At 38.5% G+C, this 24449-nt stretch overlaps 1 protein-coding gene across 1 annotated transcript in view; it reads left to right on the forward strand.

The window, feature by feature from the left end:
• PTPRO (protein tyrosine phosphatase receptor type O) overlaps positions 1–24449 on the forward strand; it is a 233810-nt gene that overhangs the window by 158417 nt on the left and 50944 nt on the right. The window contains exons 8-12 of the mRNA XM_032855072.1: positions 3945–4065; positions 4410–4603; positions 5703–5814; positions 10275–10426; positions 12394–12514. Of these exons, the coding sequence (XP_032710963.1) occupies positions 3945–4065; positions 4410–4603; positions 5703–5814; positions 10275–10426; positions 12394–12514 (700 nt within the window). The remainder of the gene's footprint in view (positions 1–3944; positions 4066–4409; positions 4604–5702; positions 5815–10274; positions 10427–12393; positions 12515–24449) is intronic.

Raw genomic sequence — 24449 nt, forward strand, 5'->3', positions numbered from 1 at the left:
AGATAAGGGGGGACTACTGTATTAACAGTTAATATAAGGTTTTACTATTTTATACTTTCACGCTCCCTATTTTGCTTCTATGACTGACTATACCAAAGGACCCTGTTTTATGTATCACCTAGATCATCTGTGAGACCCAATGTTAGTACCATTAGTCTTCCTGACACCAGTCCTGATGTCTGGGTGCTGGGCTAGTCCTGTGTCACGTCCTAGAAATCAAATAAATTTGACTTGAACTTTGAGTTCACAATGCTTAGGGTCTGGCCTTCCCTGTGGGTACATTGTACCCATGAATTTGAGTTTGTCCTCATCATGTATATGCTCTCCACGTCCGGTTCTTGTTTTGTGTATGGTTTGTTTGCAGATGTTTGTAGAAAAGGGTATTTTGTGATGTATGCCTCCTAAGAACCATCTCAGTGCTATTCATTAATAAATATATGTTGAACATCAAGTCTGGGCTCCATCGATGTTAAACATAAAGGACCTGGTCAATTCTTCAAAGCAAATGTGCTTTCAATACTGTCTCCAAAGACTCATACACAATCATAAATTTCAGGATTAAAAAAACCATCTAATACATGTATGTATATTTATTTTTATATGTGATCTGCTTTGGCCCCTGTGTGTTCTCTGACAATGTACATAACCTGCAATTTAATAGTCTGTCAGGTATTTCTTATGCTAAGACATCTTTCTTCCTATTTCTTTAACTGGGGAGAAACAGGACTGGTGCCTCATCAGAAAAGCATTGGGCAGAACTGAATTCTCTGGAATGGAGACGAAGCCCATTGGAAATGGGAGAGAGGAAATAGTGGAATGCAAAGATGGGATGAAAATTGGGGGAGGAGATGTGAAATGATCCTCTGGGGAATAAAATACATATTACTTAATAAGTAGTATTTAGGGGGATTTCTCCTGCCTGCCTTTAATCTGCTTATCCCAAGGTGATCTGGGATATATACAAGGGCATGGAGGGGTAGACATAGATACAGGCTGGTGGCTCAGCAAATATTCAAAAACGAGGTGGCAGGAAGGAGTTGGTGTTTATTATTTATTACCAAGGTGATTTTTTAAAAAATAGTCTGATGTATATACATGTAGTTTCTTCTTTATTAAAAAAAAAAAAGTAGGGGCGCCTGGGTGTCTCAGTCAGTTAAGCGTCTGACTTTGGCTTGGGTCTTAATCTTGGGGTCCTGTGGTAGAACCCCATATGGAGCTCTGTGACGAGCCCCACCTTTAGCCCTGCCTTGAGCTCCAGGTAGGAGGTGATGGCTCCGTTCTCAGTGGGGTGTCTGCTTTCCCTCTCTCTCTGCCCCCACCCCACCCATGTTCTCTCTCTCTCTCAAATAAATCAATAAAACCTTTTAAAAAACAAGTATAATGTCCCTGGGGTGAATTTGTTACAATTGCATATTTTTTGTATGGAGGGATAATTGATGTAGAACAAACATATTTTCAGGGGTACAACATAATGATTCAATCATTGTGTACATTGTGAAATCATCATCACAATAAGCCTAGTTGCCATCCTTCACCACACAAAGTTATGATTTTTTTCTTGTGATGAGAACTTTTAAAGATTTATTCTCCTAGCAATTTCCAAATATACAACACAATATTGCTGATTATAGTCACCGAGCTGTACATTACATCCCCGTGACCTGTTTATTTTATAACCGGAAGTTTGTACCTCTTGACCCCCTTCACCCATATCATCCATCACCCAAAACCCTTGCCCTCTGGCAACCACCATTCTGTTCCCCATACTTATGAGTTTTGTTTCATTTTGTTTGCTCATTTGTTTTGCTTTTTATTTCCCACATAGTGAAATCATACAGTATCTATCTTTCTCCAACTTATTTCACTAGCATGGTACTCTCAGGGTATTAAATATGATGGCATATTTAAGTGGCTCTGATTTCACATAATCATTTGCATAATCGGAATCAATTACTTGCTTAAAATATTATCCAACCAAAGAAACTAACGCCACCCTAAAGCAGCCTACACTTTTTCTGTCCAGTTACTCTAAATATCCTAAATGAGTTAAGCAGGAATGCTTAGCTGTCTGATGTGTTGTTAAGTTTTAAAGAAAAGTTCAGAGCGATGTAATAATGTAACATGTATATGATTCAATATCATATTATTTATGTATATCTGTGTGGAGGAGGGTCTGGAAGATGGCCCACTAAAATGTTGGAAATGAGGGGAGGAGGACAGAAAAATTGCCAATTTACTTCATTTGCTCTTCTACTGTGTGAGTAATCTCCACAATGAGCATTATTAGTTTATAATGTAGGAACTGATTTTAAAGAAATAAGACAGCATTACTTAGTTTTGCACAATATACGTGTCTTGTTCATAGTTTGTCTCTTCAGGAAATGATCTGTCTGATGAGGAGAGCTGGCCAACTTTGCCTAGACGGTTCCAGCAGAATTCACCTTCGAAAACATGGGCAAAAAGTTCTCATAGGAGTGTAAATTAGGAAAGATAGGAGGGAAATGCTGATGTATTCATTCAACTTAATTTTATTTTGCCTAAGTTATTGGTAAAGAAATTATGGTATGCCGATTCCCCCCATACACACACACTTAACATTTAGAGCAAGTTCTACCAATTCAAATTGTACAATTTCTATTGTGTACAATCAGTTTCTGGTATTGGAAAGACTTAAAATTTATATTATATCACCAATTCTGTTTCTTCTTAAAATCATAATGAAGCTTAATAATAATTTTTTAAAAAGCCTTATAGCATAGGTAAGCTGTCAATGGTACTATTCTCCATTGATTTATGCTTCTTTCCATAGCAATTTCATGTTATGCACCCTAGAGGACAAAAAATTGCTGAGTAATGAGTTGACTTTATTGATACTCTAGTTTAAGCATCCTCGCCACTCTGTGAGGTATAGAATAGTATTATCTATAGTTTACCAATCAAGAAGCCAAGGTAAGCATTAAAAATAAATTATAGATAAATTCCCATTCTTACAAGGAAGTAGACTCAGGGTTTTACTTCAGGCAGTCTGAATAGAAAGCCTGTGTTCTTTCTACTAAGCAAGACTGTCTTCAACATTAGAGGTTCTAAAGGTCAAAGTCACACATTCCTTGACATGTAAGCTAAAGCATCAATCCTCGGGAACACCAACATTTAACCTTAGCAAGAATATTTCAATCATCTACCTGTTCTGTTCTCTATATTACATTTGTTGTCAAACCAAGAGTTTTCTTTCTTTCTTTTTTTTAAGAACAGCAAGGAGAGCTCATCTAAATGAGAAATATTTCCTACCACATTCTTTTATGGGGTCACAATAGCCTGGAGAAGTACTTACTGCCGTTCCTCCACGCTTAGTCCCGTGACTTGCCTGTAGCAGCCTGCAGAGGTTACAGCACTAGGCTTCCAGTCCCAGCGCTGAATCTAACTAGGTGACCTCGGCCATATCCTGGCTTTACTTTCTTGATCTACTAAATGAGAGATTTGGAGCAGATAATCTCTGAGGTCATTTCCATCTCTATAATTAGATATTATATGCTTCTAAGTGACGAGAGACTGAAGACATTGCTGCACTGATCTTTGTATGTTTTTAGCTGACATTACAGTTTAGGATGTCAGCCTCCCCTTATGGTATTGCTGATTTGATTATGGTTAGAGGCTGATGTGTCTCCAGTGTACGTAGTTAAAATTGACATTGATGGGTATAAAGCAGTTCACGGGGCTTATTAAATCCAGCCATAGAATTTGAATGTTCTGGGTTCCCTTCAGTGTTCTCATAAACTATAAATCATCCTAATTCTGAAATCTGACCTTCCCCAGAACGAGCAAAGGCTTCTGGATTTCAAAGGCATCTGTGGCTCCACAAGGAGTCCCTGAATGTGATATCAGCTTTTGTGTCACATTATAAAAGCCCAGCTCTAAATAAATCATATCGGGTGTTTGGTTTAAAGGTGAACTCAAGCAAATCTATTATTGAAAATCTGGTTCCTGGTGCCCAGTACCAGGTCGTGATGTACCTAAGAAAAGGCCCTTTGATTGGACCACCTTCAGATCCTGTCACATTTGCTATCGGTAAGCTGCCAGACCCGAGAATAACTTTATCAGGGTACTTTTTGGGCGGTGGGGGTCCAATGCCCAGGTCCAAGTCATTACCATCATATATGGGGGACCATACTTATTCACCCAATATTTTACATCCAGAGGAATAAATGACAACCATTGTATACCATGAGGATATGGTTAGCATATATGACTCAGAAAAAATAACATCAGAGGCGAATACAGTTTATTCAATGATCGTATCAAAAGAATGAAAACCCTAGTTATTAAGAAGAAGTTTGAAGCCATTGCTAAGATATTAAACATTCCTTCTCGGCTCTTTTTTTTTTTTTTCATCCCTCCCCACTTCTTCCTAGTTCCAACAGGGATAAAGGATTTGATGCTCTACCCCTTGGGTCCTACAGCCGTGGTTCTGAGCTGGAGCAGACCTTACTTAGGTGTGTTCAGAAAATACGTTGTTGAAATGTTTTATTTCAACCCCGCAACAATGACATCAGAGTGGACAACGTACTATGAAATCGCAGCGACTGTCTCCTTGACCGCGTCCGTGGTAAGTAGCTATCACACTTCCCTGTAAACAGACGTGCCTTTCCATGCCAAATACGTCAGATAAAGTTATCTATAGATACACATGGGGGGCTTGCTACTTTCAAGAGTTTTCTAGTTGTTTTTGCTTTCTGGACTATTTTTGTTTTGGGGAGAGATTGAGAGAGAGAAAGAAAAAGAAAGGGGGAGAGAAGTAATTATGTGAAACAAGCTTTCACCCCTAATTGAGCGTATCCACATTTTAGTAGAGCTATCAAGTGCTTATTGTTTCTCTCTGCTCCCGAGGAGGAAAACACAAAAAAATTTTGCTTTAGTCATTCAATAATGCGTTGACACCATTCAACACTAATGATGACTATTCTTAACATCCACACATCCGTTAAACACCTCTCATGTCAAGCCATTAGAGGATGCTTTTCTAGAGAGCAGGTAAAGATTACTCTTTCTGAGACTGGAATATTTTCTAAAGTGCAGGATCTACAGGTCCCGCATGAAGTACTTATTTGCCTCCCAACAAGGATGCACGTTTATAGTACAAATTGGGAGAATATGAGGTTGTGAGAGGCCAATTTTCTTAGAAATAGGGGGATGCGTATGTACAATCACTTACAAATTAGTACTACTTCACATGTGTAAGACAACTTAGGAAACTGCAAAACAAAACCAATATTGAAAATATTTGACTCTATACCTATGTATCCCTTTTTTAAAATTATGTTTGCAGGGTGCCTGGGTGGCTCAGTCAGTTAAGCATCCGCCTTCGGCTCAGGCCATGATCTTAGGGTCCTGGGATGGGTCCGGCTGCCAGCTCAGCAAGGAGCCTGCTTCTCCCTCTACCCCTCCCCTCTGCTTGTGCTCTCTCTTTCTCTTTCTCTCGAAAATAAATAAATAAAATCTTTTTAAAAATTATGTTTGCATATCATTCTATTTACACCTTACCTCAGTCCAGAAAGAATTTTTAATGGAAAGTTAGGGAACTAAAAAAGGCACAGAAATAAAATTAAAGACTACTTACTGATTATTTTCATGACCTAATAAAAGTAACTCAATTCCAAAAACATGATTTTCTTCCCCTTCGTCTTTTGTCTCCTTGCTCTTTTTAGAGGATAGCCAATCTGTTGCCAGCATGGTACTACAACTTCCGAGTTACCATGGTAACATGGGGAGATCCGGAATTGAGCTGTTGTGACAGCTCCACCATCAGCTTCATAACAGGTGAGTGGTGTGTGGGAACTGCTTCTGGGGGTAGAGAAGGCTGTTTTGAGGAGTTTCTGAAGAGATGTACCTCCAGAAAGTTCGAGTTGTTCACCGGGCACTGATTGAGCATCAGTTTCACCAACAGCAGTACGCTCAATTCTAAAAATTCATTATTTGTTCAAATGATGGTTTTTAAAATTTTAAATATGTTTTTATCCTGACTTACTGTCCTTTATTTATATGCCCCATTCAGAATTGATGAGAATCGAATTGTAGCAGACAGAGCTTTCAGCTTCCCATTGAGATGAATTGATTGTACCCATTCGATGATTATATTTGCTAGAGTGCCTCCATCTCCTTATTACATAAGCCATTTTTAAGGTCACAGGCTGATGGCAGTGTTGTCCATTGCAGCAGTGAAAATGGGCTTTGGTGGCAGGTGGACCTGGGTTTGAATCCGGATCTGCCACCTACCCTGAGCAGCCTGTGTGTGTTAACTTTCCTAAGCCTCAGTTTTTTTAAGTGTAAAATGGATATGATAATGGTATCTATTATTCTTTTCCATTTAAATACATCACTTAGGGGACACTGAGTGGCTCAGTCGGTTAGGGGTCCCACCTTTGATTTTGGGTCAGGTCATGATCTCAGAGTTGTGAGATTAAGTCCTGGGTTGGGTTCCACTCTGGGCATGGGGCAAGCTTGGGATTCTCTCTCTCCCTCTCCCTCTGCCTTCCCCTCACCACCCCCTCCCACTCTCTCTTCCTCTCTAAAAGAAAAAAAAAAAAACACATAGCGAAATATGTGGCAGAAAGTTTTAGTATGTAAACAACTGTTAGCTCATTATCATATAACAGAGATAGCAGAGGTGGTCAGAGATGGCAATGGAAGGAGGAAATTAATCAAAAAAACACTAACCCTTTTGAATCCTATTTGAACAAAGGTTTTTCAGGAACTTCTGGTTGGACTACAAGGTTATTATTAGTGTTATGTTAAGAGGAGAAATGAGAAAAACATGTCTAGATGAAGAATAATGTTAGCAAAATACTTTCTTATCTGGACATTTAGTTTTACTCTATCAAACTTTATCAAAATGAAAGAAAATGGAAAGAAATTAATCATGTGGAGGCGCTTGGCTGGCTCAGTTGGTAGAGCATGTGACTTTTGATCTTGGAGTTGTGAGTTCAAGCTCCATATTGGGTATTGAGATTACTTAAAAATAAAAACTTAAAAAAAGAAATTAGTTATGTGAACTCTTACACTATCAATGTATACAGTACATCTCCTTCCTTTACCAGTAATAGTAATACAATAGAATAGTAATACAATAGAATACAAGAGCTCCTTGTATTCTAGATGCTAACAGTAAACTAGAGTAGAAAAATGAAAAAATACCAAAAAGTTAGAAAATACCAGCTATGTGACAAGTACTGTGTTAGTTTCTTGACTATATTAATAATTGTGTACTTGGGACACCTGGGTGGCTCAGTGGGTTAAAGCCTCTGCCTTCGGTTCAGGTCATGATCTTAGGGTCCTGGGATCGAGCCCCGCATCAGGCTCTCCGCTCAGTGGGAAACCTGCTTCTCTTCCTCTCTCTCTCTCTCTGCCTGCCTCTGTCTACTTGTGATCTCTGTCTGTTAAATAAATAAATAAATAAATAAATCTTAAAAAAAATAATTGTGTACTTAATTTTAATGAAATTTTACTGTATAAATAATTCATTAGGCTTAACTTTATTGACATTGCCTCTCTGAGAATACTCTTTCCTTCTCAGACAGAGCAGATGTCTGGAAAAGCCCAGACTTTGCATCTGAACACTTGGTTGAGCAAACTGGGCTTTGCAAAATTCTCTAGCTGTTGAACCCAGAGCAAATTATCTTAGTGATCCTGGACTTCTCTCTTCTCATTGGCAGAATTCAAAATGCTACCTAACAACTGGCTAATAGAGCAAAACCAATTGTATTAGAACTCACTGCAATAAGGCAGGAAACTGCCTTGGTAGGTTCTTTGCCGTGTCTTTGAAGGGGCACAACAGAAATAAAAAGTAACAGGATTTGGAGTTCTGGACTCAAGTGGTTGTGTTGTGCCTTTCAAAGCTGGGAACCAGGATCTGGCAAAGTTTATGTGCCTAGGAAATCTAGATAGTTATAAGGTTAATAGGTGAGCTACTTGCCTTCGTGAGCTATTATCTCCAATAAATTGGGTCTCTGGGAATTTCTTATCTTTTCCTGGGACAATCTACTAAGTCATTCTGACCCTGGCAGTTCATGGTCTCATCTAAGCATATAAATACACAGTCTCAATTCTCACATCTCTAAAATGGGCATAAGAATTTCACAGGTAGTGTAAGAATGAAATTATGTCATATAAATCACTATTAAAATATATCTGGTGGCTGACTTTTATTTTTATACTTATTTTTAAAAAACAGTTGAAAATTTAGCCTTGTCTCATTTTGGTTTTCTTCCTTCATTTCAAGTTGAAAGCAAATGAAACATGCTTCTCTTACCTCTGCTTTAGTTGTGAGCCAAAATGCCAAATTGTGTGATATAAAAGGATGTAGGAATAAAATATCTGAGTAAGATGTGATTTATTAGGATCTCAGGTCCCTTGTCTTTGTTAGGCAACTTTGTCTGCAAGTCAAATGCATAGTAATTATGCTAGTGTACCAAATAGTGTCTAATAAACAAAGAGTGACATCTTGTGGCCTTTCAGCAATATGCTGCATTTTAAAGCAACAATACAGATAAAAATCTAAAGACTTGGTTAATACCCATGAGGGGGAGCTTTCCACTTCTGGATTCACAATTTTATATACATCTCTTGTCCTTACTAGAATTAAAACATGAGAAAATATCCTTCAAAGAAATACAAGTATACATACATACATATAATGAACTACATAGAAATAAATTAAGAGAAAAGAAGCCAAAAGTATTATTTTCTTTATTAGACTATTCTGAAATAAGATGCAGATTTGTGTTACTTGCTAGATACATTATTGGTATTTCAAGATTTTATTGTCAAACCTATAGAAATACTACTCTAATTTCACATGGAACAGAATTTTTTTAAGATTTTATTTATTTATTTGGGAGAGAGAGCACAAGTAGGGGGAAGAACACAGGGAATGGGAGAAGCAGGCTCCCCGCTGAGCAGGAAGCCTGACGCGGGGTTCCATTCCACGTTCCTGGGATCATGACCTGAGCTTGAGGCAGATGCTTAACCAACTGAGCCACCCAGGCACCCCTGAAACAGAAATGGTTTTTACTCTATATATTACGAACCTCTTTAAATTTTTTTAAAGATTTTATTTATTCATTTGACACAGAAAGAGAGAGATCACAAGTAGGCAGGGAGGCAGGCGGGGAGAGGGGGTGCAGCGGGAAGCAAGCTCCCTGCTGAGCAGAGAGCCCGATATGGGGCTCCATCCCAGGACCCTGAGATCATGACCTGAGCTGAAGGCAGATGCTTAACCACTGAGCCACCCAGGTGCACTACAAATCTCTTTAGTGAAGAATTGTTCTTGAAAGCATAGTTATGCTTATTATGAGTACTAATAGCATCTTGAGGAAGATGAATCTTCATGGTTTATGGAAATTCTCCTCCAAGTCTTTCAACTGGTTTTGTGCTGTCTCTCAGAATGGAATATCTGCTTGTCTTCAAACCAACATACACATACATGGACTTTACATTCAACTCTGTACGTGTTTCCTAAAATCCTCAGAATTATCAGTTAGTTTTAAAAATAATTCAAATATGCTTTCAGAGCTCATATATCATAAAGCTTTTAATGAACTCTCCTCCCCACTAGAAATTATTTAAACTTAAATGTGTAAGAAAATTTTAAGAATTAATAAACTCAGTGTTAGAATTTAGCAAAGAGCCCTTTTTCCTTCCCGTACTACTTGCTTTAGCAACATTTATTAAGAGCCTGCTTTTTGCAAAGCACTGGTTAGACGCGATCAATGATATTGCCTTGTTATTTTATAGAAACAGTAATTATTTTCTGTCCCTCTAAGTATTGACCTTACTGTCCTTTATTTCCATACACACTTTGCTGCACCACAATGAAAAAATTTACTTTTATAGGATCCCCAATTTTTTAGTATTCTTGGAAAATAAGTTCAGCCATGTCTTACACTATTAATTTATTGATGCAGTAAGTATACTCAAAGAAGTGAGTATTTCAGGAATCTTGTAGCTGTGAAATTGGTATAAAAGACTTGATACCCTCAGGTACGGATGGGTCTGGCTGCATTGTGTCTGAGCCATACAAGGTAGGGTCCCAGAAAACAAGTATCTGCCTTTTACAGCCAACATGCGCCATACTACTGAGCGGTTCAGGGATCCCTGGGACCATCGTATGGTGTGAACTTTAATGCTCTAAACTAACTCTACATGAGATTTCATGCTCTGTTGAGAAGTACTTTAATTATTATTAGTCTTTTAAACTAAAGTGCCTCTTTTTTTCCTCGTAGCCCCAGTTGCTCCAGAAATCACATCTGTGGAGTATTACAACAGTCTGTTATACATCAGTTGGACATACGGTGATGACACAACTGACCTCTCCCATTCTAGAATGTTACACTGGATGGTTGTTGCAGAAGGAAAGAAGAAAATTAAAAAGAGTGTATGTTTCTTTGAATCCCAACATGGGGCATCTGAATATTCTTTAACATAAACTATTGAAAACCATTAAGCAAACATTTATTGAAACATTAAACAGATGTCTTATGATTCTTGGCACTAATTTAGGCTCCCATGAGAGAACAATTTTTTTTATGTTATATTAGCCACCATACCATACATTGTTAGTTTGTGATATAATGTTCCAGGATTCATTGTTTACAGATAACACCCAGTACTCCATGCAATATGTGCCCTCCTTAATACTCATTGCCAGGGTAACCCATCCTTCCACTCCCTTCCCCTCTAAAACCCTCGGTTTGTTTCTCAGAGTCCACAGTATCTCATGGTTCATCTCCCCCTCTGGTTTCTCTCCTTCATTTTTCCCGTCCTTCTCCTAATATCCTCCATGTTATACCTTATGCTCCACAAGTAAGTGAAACCATATGATAATTGACTTTCTCTGCTTGACTTATTTCACTCAGCATAACCTCCACTCCCTTCCATGTTGATGGAGAACTTGGGTATTCATCCTTTCTGATGGCTGAGTAATATTCCATTGTATGTATGGACCACAGCTTCTTTACCCATTTGTCTGCTAAAGGGCATCTCCACTCTTTCCACAGTTTGGCTATTGTACAGTGCTTCTATGAACATTGGGGTACATGTGGCCCTTCTTTTCACTACGTCTCTTATCTTTGGGGTAAATCCCAGTAGTGCAATTGTAGGGTCATAGGGTACCTCTATTTTTAATTTTTTGATGAATCTCCACACTGTTTTCCAAAGTGGCTGCACCAACTTGCATTCCCACCAGCAGTGTAAGAGGGTTCCCCTTTCTCCACATCCTCTCCAAGATTTGTTGTTTCTTGCCTTGTTAATTTTTGCCATTCTAACAGGTGTGAGGTGGTACCATGAGAGGACAATGAAGAAAGGACAATCAAGAAAAACTGCATTCTTCCTTTCATAGAATTCACTTTTAATCTTTAATACTGAGCTGTAATAGTTATAACTAGTAATTAATTCACATTTACAGTTAACAATTTGAGCTTTTCCTTCAGGATGGCAAATATTTTCAAGAAAACCACATTTAATATGTTTTGATATTTTCTCTATATATCAAAAATGCTTAAATATTTGGGTATGTTGGAAATACTGATTTCTTTTCTCCTGCTTTATTAAACTTTTTGAAATTGCATTAGTTAGGGTAGAGACTACATTACTGTAAAAAAAAAAAAAAAAGAACAACAAAGATTGTGGCTCAAAGAAAATAGAAGTTTGTTTCTCTCATGCCAGCACAGGACGATCAGGGCACCTCTGCTGTAAGGGATCAATCATCCAGGGCTCCATATTCTTTCTATCTTGTTGTTCCATCTACCATGGTGTAGTCTTCATTTGCATAGGTGAACCTTCCTAGTCATTAGATCCATATTCTAGCCTGCGGGGAGAGGAAAAGAGAAAATGTGGAAGCCCAGCATGAACAGAATTATAAGCTGCCCATGTGACTTCCATTGACAATTGATTGGTCAGAGGTGGGTCACATGGTCTCCTCTACCCATAGGGAGACTGGGAAATAAGAAGCCAGGCAGCTATAGATATGACTAGGTTTCTTCTGAGCTTCCCAGCTAAGGCTGAGTAATGTACACATCAGTACCAACCTAGCAAATGCCTTTTCTAAAATTTGCTGTGAAGATGAGGAAATATATCAAAGGAATACATATTCCAGATAGAAAATTAATTGCAGAAAATATTCTGATACGTACTATGCATGTTTAGAGCTACCTTGCATTTGGCTCAGTTGAGGACTTTATATCATTTTCAAAGGAAATAAAGTATCCATTAGCTTGTAATCAACTGTAGATTGATTACACAGAACAGAGAGGGAATGTCTGCTATAGCCCCGTAGTTGTCTGGAGCCGTATTCTAGTTCAAGTTCATTAGAAGTTTAAACCCCGATTTTGATGGGTCTTGCAGGTCACACGCAATATCATGACTGCAATTCTCAGCCTGCCTCCAGGAGATATCTACAACCTCTCAGTAACCGCTTGCACAGAACGAGGAAGTAATACCTCCATGCTCCACCTGGTCAAGTTAGGTAAGAAGAATGCACACGAGTGTGTGTGTGTGTGTGTGTGCATGTGTGAAAATAGTCATGTCCAGAGAACTGGTGTTTGCATCCGTTGATTTGTCATGGTCTTCTCAATTCAGTTAAATAATGGAAATATGGCTCACTCTCTTTTGTAAGTGCAAAATAAACATGTATACTACTAAAAGAGTTAGGTTCAACTTAATATGAGTTTCTGTGAATGGAATGTTTACTCTGCTGAAAGGCAAGAGTATTCACCATCCTTAGTGAGATTAGAGAAACCAAGGAGTCTGAGAATTTAGAGGAGACAAGACTTTAGAGGTTATCTAGTGTGGTGCCAGACACCAATCCCTTCTCATAGGAGCATTATGGGATGTCCTCCTTAATACCTCAAATTGAAACTCATACACAAATCATCCACATATTGATTTTCTAAGTTGACATAATTTCCTAACGCTAATCTAAAACCAAGATAAAAAAAAAATGTATAACAAAATTGTATGGATCTCCTGCGTATTTGTTCACATACAGTTTTCTGTAAGTCATAATGAAATTGCCTAATGACTACACTTAATCAAAATGAAAAAGTTTGAGTTTACAAGACGCAAAGGAAATCAGTAGTCCTTCCAGACAAGTAAAAAAGTAAATGGGGGAGTGAATAAAATAACTGAGCAAGCATAACTACAGGTGGACCCTTGACTAAAACCTAGCGTTATTATAATAAGAGACTAGATGTATTTGCATATGATGAGAGAAAGAGGAAAAAACCTTAATTAAAGTAAAGAGAACATGCCAAGAAAAATAATGGGCTGTAGATGAGGGAAAATGAGGAAAGTATAATATTCTTACAAATGAGCTAGAAATTATTGTGTAGCGTAGTGTCAAAATAATTATTTATCTTATGAAATACAACTAGGAAGTGACACTATTTAACACAGAACGCATCTTCTACATTCAACAATCTTCATGTAGTGAAGTATACATTTAGTTTCTGATACATAAAGGGACCTCAAAGATAATATTTCATAATCAGCAGCAGGCAAAAAAGGATAGATTGGCAGACAGTTGTGGGGTAGTCTCCGTATCCAAGGCGCAAGCTGGAAATGTATGTCAATGTGTCATTCTCATGGCAGAGATCTCCTTTTCCTATTTCAAAAAGGAAAAATATAGAGAATAGCAATACAAATATTTTCAAAATGCTTAATGCAACTTACATCACTGTTTCAGACATCTGCTTATTTAGACTCTGTATCTAAGTCTAGTCATAAGAATGTCAAATTGTCACCATTATTACACATGTTCAGATGTGCAGCTTTAAGTAAAATGGATCCAGGTAGAGGAGCACCTGGGTGGCCCAGTCGGTTAAGCATCTGACTCTTGGTTTTGGCTCAGATCATGATCTCGGGGTCATGAGATCGAACCCCACATTGGGCTCTGCACTCAGCATGGAGTCTGGTTCAGATTCTCTCCCTCTTTCTCTGCCCCTCTCCCTACATGTGTGCCTCTCTCCTTCTCTGTCTCTCAAATCAATCAATAAATAAAATATTTTTTAAAAAAGAAAAATAGACTGATCCAGGGTGTCTTATAAGCAGCTTATACGCCCTGAGTAGCATTGCTGGCAGTGATGTACCTTTAGAAAACTCTTAGAAAATCCCAAAAAGGGGCACCTGGGTGGCTCAGTGAGTTAAGCCTCTGCCTTAGGCTCCCATCATGATCTCAGGGTCCTAGGATTGTATCAGGCTCTCTGCTCATTGGAGAGCCTGCTTCCCCCTCTCTCTCTGCCTACCTCTCTGCCTACTTGTGATCTCTCTCTCTGTCACATAAATAAATAAAATCTTTAAAAAAAGAAAAAAGAAAATCCCAAACAGAACAAAGCACAGTCTTTTCTAGTTTCCCCAATAGTTGTATATCTCTGTAATTCAACATAAGACACGAAGTCTTAAATATTTTTGTGTGTGTCTCATATTTGCCATGGCAAAAATTAAATTCTTGCACTGGAACCCTTTAAAATTAAATAGGTAGTTGGAAATATATAACACATTAAATATATACCATGAGCAGAAAAATGAAATTATTGAATAATTTCTAAATAACACCTTAATTCTTCTTCATGACAACTTTCTTCTAAATTATTTTACCTAACTTCTTGAAAAACTTTTCCAATATTATCATGTGGTAAAGTACTTTACAGTGGATCTATAGTGGTGTGACATTACAAAGGTATGTGGGATGTGGGACGTGAGACAGTTTTTCTGTTTGGACCTTTCTTGATCATTTCAGGACATCTAGCACTTCTGCTTCCTGTCCACAGAAGGGCAGTCAGCAAACTTCCTTGTGACTATTAAAAATATTCCTACAAATTTACAAACACCCTCTCACTGTGAACCACAACTTAAGTTTCATTCACTGCAGGCAATCTGATCTTCTTCCCCAGCTATCTTTACTTCAGTTCCAGGAAGGTAGAGATCACCAGCTTCCAAGCTTGTATGATCTTTCTAAAACTGCCTGCCAATTCATTCCAACTGTTATGTCTGATTTTGTCCTCTGTGGATATAAAAATCAGTTCAAAACTTGTTTCCAGGTAACTAGAATTTACTTAAAGATTATGCTCACCCTTTCCATGCCTTTCTTTTCCCCACCTTCATGATCACAGGAAGCTGTAAGTGTTTCTGGGGTCCTAGCTGCTTTCTCTATCTCATTTTGGGTTTTTTAAGTCTCCCTTGAAGTTCAAAGGTAGGTCTTACCAAAGGGCCATTCAGTGAACCTATTGCAAGTTTCAGTGTTATTTTTATTTGACATTATGGCTGATATCTTGATCAGGAGTATGAGTTAAAGTCATGAGCTGGTACAATTACACTCACACTACGTAGAAGTAGGAGTAAAAACCATGATAGTTTCCAAATTTATCATGAGCTTTGAGCCTCCATGTCTCCCTATTAACAGACCAAACTACCTAAACCAGTTTAGAAATACCCTTTAAACTTTTCAAGAAGAGAATGCAAGTTTCCACAGAAATTCTTTCTTGGAGCAGTAAGGTTTTCCCTTTTGTGATCTAAATAGCAGACGGAATATTGCCTCTATATTGTTCCCTTCTGAAAATAAGACAATGTGTGTATAATGGGCCTGAACTCAGCCTTTTTCCCCCTGAAAACTAAATAATTTCACTTTTTATCCATTTGTCTAAAAATCTATTTTCTATTCTACTTATCACATTATTGTGTTTTTTCAGTTCTTCCAGTTTTCCATAACACACAAGGCCGTGCCTACGTTAGATGCTCAATAGATACTTATAAAACCACACTGCAACCACAGACCTCAGAACTGAAAATAATATTGTAAGTTTTACCATTCAGAGAAGTAAAATAACATCTCACCTTCGTAATAACTGATTGCAGGTGTTTCTTTATTTCACAGAACTTTCATTCTAGTCACTTTATCTTTCTTTATAACACTCACTTGGCATACAGAGAAGTCATATTAATTCTACTTTACAGAAACATACAACTTCGGTACACAGATTATTCGGGCTTGTTTGAATCCAAATGATGTTGTTAGACCTGGGACCAAAACTGGCTGGGCTGGGGCATCTGGATGGCTCAGTCAGTTAAGTGTCATACTCCCGATTTTAGCTCAGGTCATGATCTCCAGGTGGGGAGATCAAGCCCTGTGTCGGGTTCCATGCTGGGCGTGGAGCCTGCTTAACATTCTTTCTCTCCCTCTCCCTGGCACTCTGCCCCCACCCCTCTAAACAAACAAACAAACAAACTGGCTGGCTTACCTTGAGTTCAATTTCTCTGTGATAAAACCCTCTTCTCAATGGCTCTAACTGCCATTATGGAGGGCAGATTTAACATCTGTGGAAAGAAACCAGGCTACCAATGAATCCAGTTAATATAAATTAATCCAAGAGGACATGTGCAAGAGTAGAGAACCCTCAAAACAATTGGCAAGGATTTTCTTTTCTTTCTTTTTTTTTTTTAATTTATTTGACACAGAGAGAGAGAGAGAGAGAGATCACAAGCAGGCAGAGAAGCAGGCAGAGAGAGACAGGTAAGCAGGTTCCCTGCTGAGCAGGGAGCCCAATGCTGGACTCAATCCCAGGACCCTGAGATCATGACCCAAGCCAAAGGCAGAGATTTAACTCACTGAGCCACCCAGGTGCACCAAGGATTTTCAACTATTATGTCATCAATAACATCCACGAGAAGACATCTACCAACAGTGGTGCTGTTGGCAGGGCACTGAGCCAGTCATCTTATTAAGAATTTTAAGTTGCCAACAGTCTCACGGTACCATGGTGGTGTGTGATGAGAGCTGCTTTGGCAGTCCATACAAATGTCAATCAAATCTCCACTAAGACATGTCATTTTAAAAGAACTTGTTGGTTGATATGCAACTGTGGCTTCAGCCAGCCACCAGTCATAACTTCTGGTCTTGGTGAACCCACATAAAACTCTGGGCCAACTTTAAGAGGATTTGGTTAAGTTAACATCTGATGATCAACCATTTTAAAAAAAGGAAGAAAGGGAAAGAAATAGAGATGGGAAGTGTTGGGCATATCACAAAATAGCTCTATGGTTGTGGAGTATCCAATTCATTCATTCATTTAACAAATACATACTGAGAACCTTCTAAGAATTGCCCAGATGCAAACAATCTGAGGGTTTTGGAGGGGTGAGGGGTGGGTGGTTGGGTGAGCCTGGTGGTGGGTATTAAGGTGGGTATTAAGGGCACGTATTGCATGGAACACTGGGTATGGTACATAAACAATGAATTCTGTAACACTGAAAAGAAATTTTAAAAATAAATAAAAATATAAAAATAAAAATAACTGTAAAACAAAAACAAAAACAAACAAACAAAAAAAAAAAAGAATTGCCCAGATGCCAGACTACTTATAGTAATGAAGTCAAAGGGCTACTTTCAGTTTCTGTTCACAAGGAGCTTATGATCTACTAAAGGAGATATGGTAAGAAATTTTGTATAGAGCATTAAAACAGGATAATGTGGGATAGATTGCATATGCAGCAAGACCTTTCTCTGAGGAAGCAGTGGTGAGAGATAGGAATAACAAGAAAGGATCTGCCATGAAAAGTTTGGGAAGGGGCATACTAAGCAGAGGGAAGAAGCAGAGATCAGATTATGTAAGATTTTTATAAGGTGGAATTGAGATTTTATTTTGAGTACAATAAGAAGGCATGGAAAGAATTAAAAATAAACAATCTAACCTACTTAAAATAATCCCTTTTTTTGCTCAAGGGAGGAACAATTGTTAGGTCAGCAGTGAAGACAGGGAGATCAATTAAGGAATCATGGGTACTAAGCTTAAAAATAATGTTCTAGGGGCACCTGGGTACTCAGTCAGTTGGGCAGCCAACTCTTGATTTTAGCTTAGGACATGGTCTTGGAGTCGTGGGATCAAGCCCCATGTTGGGCTCTGTGCTCAGTGTGGAGTCTGCTTAAGATTCTCTCTCTCTTTCTGCCCCCCTCCATTTCTCTCTTTCAGATAAATAAACAAATCTTTAAAAATCTTTAAAAACAGCATTCTAGTTTGGTAATTTCCATGGGAAATGATGGCAAATTTGACAAAATTCAGGAGTTATTTTGGAGCTTCTGTCCACAGAGCTTTCTGGTGAAGTGAAAATAGGAAATAAGAGAAAGGGAAAATAAGAATGACTTCTAGGCTTTGCTCTTAAACAACTAGGGTGGATGGTGGTACAAATCACTGAGACTGAGGACTAGAAAAACTAGAAGAGGAGTAAATTAGGGGTAGGGTGAGAAACATAGATTCTTCTTTGGACATAAAAAAATTTAGAGGACATCCAAGTACAGCTGTCAAATAAAATGATTATTGTTAAATGTCTAGAGACAAAATCAGGGAGAATTCTGGACTGGAGATATAAATTTCGCAGTTTCTAAATCAGCAACTAGTAAGTAGATATAGAAAACAACCACTCTAGCACTTAGACACTGAGCAGAGGAGTCATCAGCAAGAGAGGCTGGGAAGGTACAGCCACTAAGGTCAGATAAAAACAGAAACAGAATGTATATAGCACCATTGTCAAACTTCTACAGTATCCTGACCGCAGTTGTGTTCAAATAGGTTCAAGATAAGGAATCCTGATAACTTCAGTTCTTCGATGTGCTAAGAGAGATTTGGAGATAATTGAGTACAATGCCTTCATTTGAGCAACTGGGGATCTAGAGAAATCTGACTTTACACGTTGAGTCTGGGTGGAGAAAGAGTGTTTCAGTCTTTTTTATTCATCTGCTGCTTATGTTTTCCTAGATTTGGAGTGTATTTTTTTTCTAAAAACTTCTTTTTTTTTTTTTTTAGTGAACACTTCTAACAGGGAAGGGAGGAGTTTCACACCCACTTGGGTGGCTTTCTCTGTTCCTCTTTTGGAATTTGGGTATTAATAACATTAACTTCATTATCTTAATCTCAATCATGAAAGGTTTTATATAGATTAGAAATCTTAAAACATAGTTTTACTATAGATAAAAAGAATCAAAATACTTTCAGATGTTGGGTATTTGGGCATATTACAATCTCGCTTTCTCTCTCTCTCTCTCCCCCCCATAATATTTCAGTAGATTAAAAATAATTATTTACATTTTGATGAAAAATATTTTCTGACTTTATAAAAGCTATTACATAGTACTGTCCTTTATGATCTCACTCTCAGTTGAGAAATTTGTTTATTCTCATGTTGAAATCACTGAGTTCACAATTTTAGAAATAGCTGCTTGGATATATGCAATCCTTATTTTTCGCAGGAAGTGAGTGAAGGGTTGTGAGTCAAATCACACTGAAAACTAAAGTACTCCTCCCTATCCCCCAGGGCCCTTTTCTTGGATCCTCTCCTAGTAGGTGACTGCCTTGTTATCCCTCTTACCCCCCATCAAAAAGAAATGAGTTTTAATAAGATAAGAATGTGAATAAATTGTGTCAATGTAACATAGAAAAAAGGAAAGAAAGGTGGATGAATGAGTGCATGGAAGGGAAGGGAAGGGAAGGGAAGGAGAAAGTTAAAGAAGAAAGAAAATATGCATATTCATTCTGTACATACATCCATCTATCTATAATTATTTATAGATGTCAGTCCAAAAAAAAGGCTAATAAAAGAAGATACTATACTTTAAAAAAATTAATTCAGAATGAACAAAGTAAGTCTAAGGAGATGCCAAGATATGGGGCCTGAGCAGTCAGAAGGACAGAGCTGTTATATTTTGAGATGGGGAAGATAATGAGAGAGGCAGATTTGGATGAAAGACCAGAAGCTGAGGTTTGGATGCATCAACATTTGAAGGTGCCTGTTAAGCATTAAAGAACAGATGTTTAAATAAATAAATAGATCTTTTTTAAAAAAGAAAAAGAACAGGGGCGCCTGGGTGGCTCAGTGGGTTAAAGCCTCTGCCTTTGGCTCAGGTCATGATCCCAGGGTCCTGGGATCGAGCCCCGCATCTGGCTCTCTGCTCAGCAGGAAACCTGCTTCCCCCTCTCTCTCTGCCTGCCTCTCTGCCTACTTGTGATCTCTGTCTGTTAAATAAATAAATAAATCTTTAAAAAAAAAAAAAGAAAGAAAGAAAAAGAACAGATGTTGAGTGGGCAGTGAGATAAAGGAGCTCAGAATCTGGAAGATTTCAGACCTGGGAAGTATATATTTGAGAGTAGTCAGGAAACAGACCTGATGAGGTTATCAGGGGATGAATGAAGGAAAAAGAATGCTATCCAAGGACTGAGCCCTGACACTCCAGCTTTAAGAAATGGAGATGGTGTGAGGGAACCAGCCAAAGAGCCTGAGAAGGAGTGGCCAGTCAAGTAAAAAGGAACACAAAGAAGTGTGATGTCCAAAGAACCAAGCAAAGAAAGTCCTTGATTGATAAACTCGTTGAGCCTGCTGGAAAGTCAAGGAAGTTGTGGAATGAGAATTGACTGCTGATGTGAGCAACCCAGAAGTCAGTGGTGCTTTGGGGAGGAGACATTTGGATGGAGTGTGGTGAAGACAAAATACGTTATTAAAAGTAATTCAAGAGAGAATAAAAGGAGAAAACTGAAGACAGCTGGAATAACAAAACTTTCTAGGGGTGTGATTACAAAGAGGAGAGAAAATGAGCAGGAGCTAAAGATAGAATCCAAGAGTTTTTATATGTTTGGTTGGATTTGTTTTCTCTTTCTTTTTCTTTCTATTTTTTGAAGTGGGTGGAAACGGCTCTTCAATGGGCTAATCAGAATGATTCAACAGACCAGGGAAAATTAATGGGGCTGGATGGTTAGAGGTGACACTCATTAATTGATGTCCTTGCTTGGGCCCAGAGTGGAAGGACTCTGGGTGCCACTGGAAGGGGGTGCTTAAGACTGAGTGATTCTGTAGTTAGGAAGAGTAAGAGTATATGGGCACCGATGGAGTAATGAGTCAGGTGGGTGTGATGATGGAAGCTTGTGGAGGACTTCTACTGATTTCTTACAAACATGTATTCTTTAGGTTTTCAGAGGATCATGACTGTCATGCTACCCTTCTTGTAGAGTCCTTCAGGGCCAACAGGCTCATGACAACATTATCTTCTGGGTTGAACTATCAGACATGCCACTGTTCATGGCTCTGTCCCTCGTCCCAAGACTAACTGATGCCCCTTCTCAATCTCTTTCTCTCCCATGTTTCACTGTGGTCTTGTGAGTTTCACTGCCATTTGTCAGCTGCCCACAGCCAAGCCACACAACTTCAGTACTTCCCTAAAACCACTTCTCCTATATACCATAAAGCGACTTGCAGAATCTGTAAGTTTCTGTTCAAATCTGGATGATGGACGAATAGGGCCATGACTGATGTCTGGCACCGATCTCCATGTACAAGCAAGCACTCACCCTGAAAATGTTGGTCTTCTAGAAAGAGGAACATTCCAGGAGGCTCCATCATCTTCAGTTACATGGAAATGAATGTCAAATACCCACATTTGGCAGGGGGGGATCTGGGTGTAGAAAAGACCCTTAACTAGGCATACGGAGATCTGGATCCCAGTTTTTGCTCTCACAGGCAAGCCTTGTTACCTTAGAAAGTGGGATAGGACCTCTGGGTTTTAGTGGCCTCGTCTAAAATGAACAAAATGACCTTTAATATCCCTTCCAGTTTTAGAATGTAGTTCATACCTGAGTTCAGGGTAAAGGCAACAAGGCTAATGATACAATAAGAGTAGTGACCGTTTTCTAAGAATTTGGCAAAAATAAGTTGTAGTTAAATAAAAATGCTAGATAAAAAAAACCATATTCTTGGAACCAAAAAAGGAGGAAGTCAGAAATGTTGTTTTGAAACTAAGTAAGGTTAAATGAGAGATTTCTTTGAAAAATTCTAACCTTTAGAAGTTACTAGAGCTGGTAAAACCATAAAAACACCCCATGACTCACAGAATGGGTCATTACAATTGCTATCATGGAGCCATAAAGACTTTATTTAAAATGTAATAGAAATCACGGGCATTTTAAATTCCTGAGAAAATCCTATGTTTTGCATATGAAAAGGGCCTGATTGCACTATAATATTTGCCTGAATTTTTTTTAATATTTTCCCATGTTGTTTTTAAATTTTCTCATTACTTGTTAAGAGAATCTCCCTGAATTGAAAGGAGAATAGGCTTAGTAAACTTTAAATTTAACCCAGGTTTCTGTTATTTAATATAAATTTTCATTTTCTTAATTTCACTGCCTACCAATCTCATCTCCCCATGAATGATTTCTCTAACACTTTTTCCCCCCTTCAAATTGTGCTTTCTTTTGCTGATGTTGTTTTTGAACAAGCTGGACATAATTTATGTGGCTTGCACTGTGTAAGTCACAAATATTTTCTTTGACCAAGTTGAATATGTTAGGCTTACACTCCTTAAGGTAGAACTGCTTGCCTTGAGGAAAATAAAAAATAGATTTATTTAAAAGATGGACAATAATATAAATGTTAAAGGCCATCCTTTGTGTATGAAGAGTACACTAGCCTATTCCTATCAGTGATGCTAAGAATTGAAAATGGATTTTATCATATCCATCATTTTTATAGTGTTTTTTCTATTTAATTCCCCTTATCACCAATGTCACACATTTGTAAAAGGACTCACCAGGTTTAGAGGTGTAAACTACAAACAGATTGAAACTAGTGGGCCCTTGTGGATATAATCTTGGCCTCATTAACATCATTCCATCAGCAGCTAAACTAATGGATCCCATTAAAATAAGAAACAAGGTAATAATTGTCAGCAAAAGATAGATTTGAGACAATAAACACATTCTCTTCTGTTCCAACGCAAAATATTACAACCTGACTCCCTTTGGGATTTCCTAGGAAAGGAAGGAATTTGCTGCCAGAGCAAAGAGTAAGAGTCAGGTCCCAGCTCATCCTAAAGGTCACCTTCACTACCTCTCCTCCCCCCACCGAGATCCTAGGCAACAGCTTGAGCCTCTCATAATCCAATCTAAATTAAATGTAGAGATAGCCTTACAGCTTTCCTTTCTTCCCATGTTCTGTGCCTAAAATTAAGTTGGATTCCCCACTCAAATAGGAGAGGAATTGAAAAGGAAAGAGAAGGAAAGAAGAGGGTCGAACAGTTGAGTATGTTAGAAAGCAAAGTTAGAAAGCTCTTAGAGAATATTTTAAAGCCAACAACCCCATATCTGTACCTTGTTTTGAAAAGAGTCCATCTGTCTCCTTTTCCCATTTCCATGGGTTCTCGCATCAAATATCATGGACTCCAGAGTGATTTTAAACAAAAGGAAATCGGACATTACGAAGCCTGGGAATTTTGAAGAAGTTAATGTTAAGATGTCATTTTGAGAAGTAGAAAGTGCTAGCCAGAGGATGTTCTATAAGTCATATCTTCCTGGCTCTCTATGTTCTCAAAAGTGACTTTGGGTATGTTATCTTAAAGCTCATTTACTCTTCATAACATCTTTGAGGCCTTCCTCTCCCTCCCTTTTATGAGCTGGGCTGGATTTGATATTTTGAAGAGTAAGAGAACTGTGTTCGTTTGCTAGAGCTTCCCTGACAAAATGTCACAGGTTGAGTGGCTCGATGGACAGGAACTTATTTTCTCACAGTTCCGGAGGCGAAAAGTCCAAATTGCAAGTATCAGCAGATTTGGTTTCTCTGAGACCTTTCTGCTGGGCTTGCAGGTGAACTTACCTTCCAGCTGTGACCTCACATGGTTTTTCTCTGTTCCCATTTGTCTTTGGTTTCTCCTTGTCTGTCCAAATTCCCTGTTCTTATAAGCACGATGGTCAGATTGGATTGAAGTCCACCTAAGGGCCTCACTTTAACTTACCTCCTGAAAGGCCCTATCTCCAACCACATTCACATTCTTGAGGTACTGGGGCTTAAGACTTCTACCTAGGAATTTGGGTGAACACAATTCATCCCATAACAGAGACACAGACCAACAAAAAGGCTTTTGCAATATTTAGACACTGCTGGGGTGCCTGGTGGTTCAGTCAGTTAAGTGTCTGTCATGTCAGGTCATGATCAGGGTCCTGGGATCAAGCCCCGCCATCAAGCTCCCTGCTCAGCAGAGAGTGCTTCACCCTCTCCCTCTGCTGATTCCCCTCTTTCTGTGCCCGTTCTCTCTTGCTCTCTCGCTCTCTGTCAAATAAATAAGTAATATCTTTTTAAAAATGATATTTAGCCATGACTCCCTTCTGGTCTTGTGCCCAAGGATGGGAAAGAGGAATCATCTAAGTCATGTTTGGCTACAGAGTTTAGCTGACTTTGCCTTCTTAGGAGAGGAGCTAGATAACAGAAGGGAGGAACCTCCAACCAGCTTCTGCCAAGAATTTCCACACTTCTGCTCTACCAAACAGGAAGGAATGCTCTAACCCTGTACTGTATAATTGAAATACAATGAGAGCCGAAGATGTAATTTTAAATTTTCTAATAGCCACATTAAAAAATATTAAGAGCTGGGT

The sequence above is a fragment of the Lontra canadensis genome, unplaced genomic scaffold (assembly GCF_010015895.1).
Source record: "Lontra canadensis isolate GAN:19392208 unplaced genomic scaffold, GSC_riverotter_1.0 scaffold9, whole genome shotgun sequence".
Lineage (NCBI taxonomy): Eukaryota > Metazoa > Chordata > Mammalia > Carnivora > Mustelidae > Lontra > Lontra canadensis.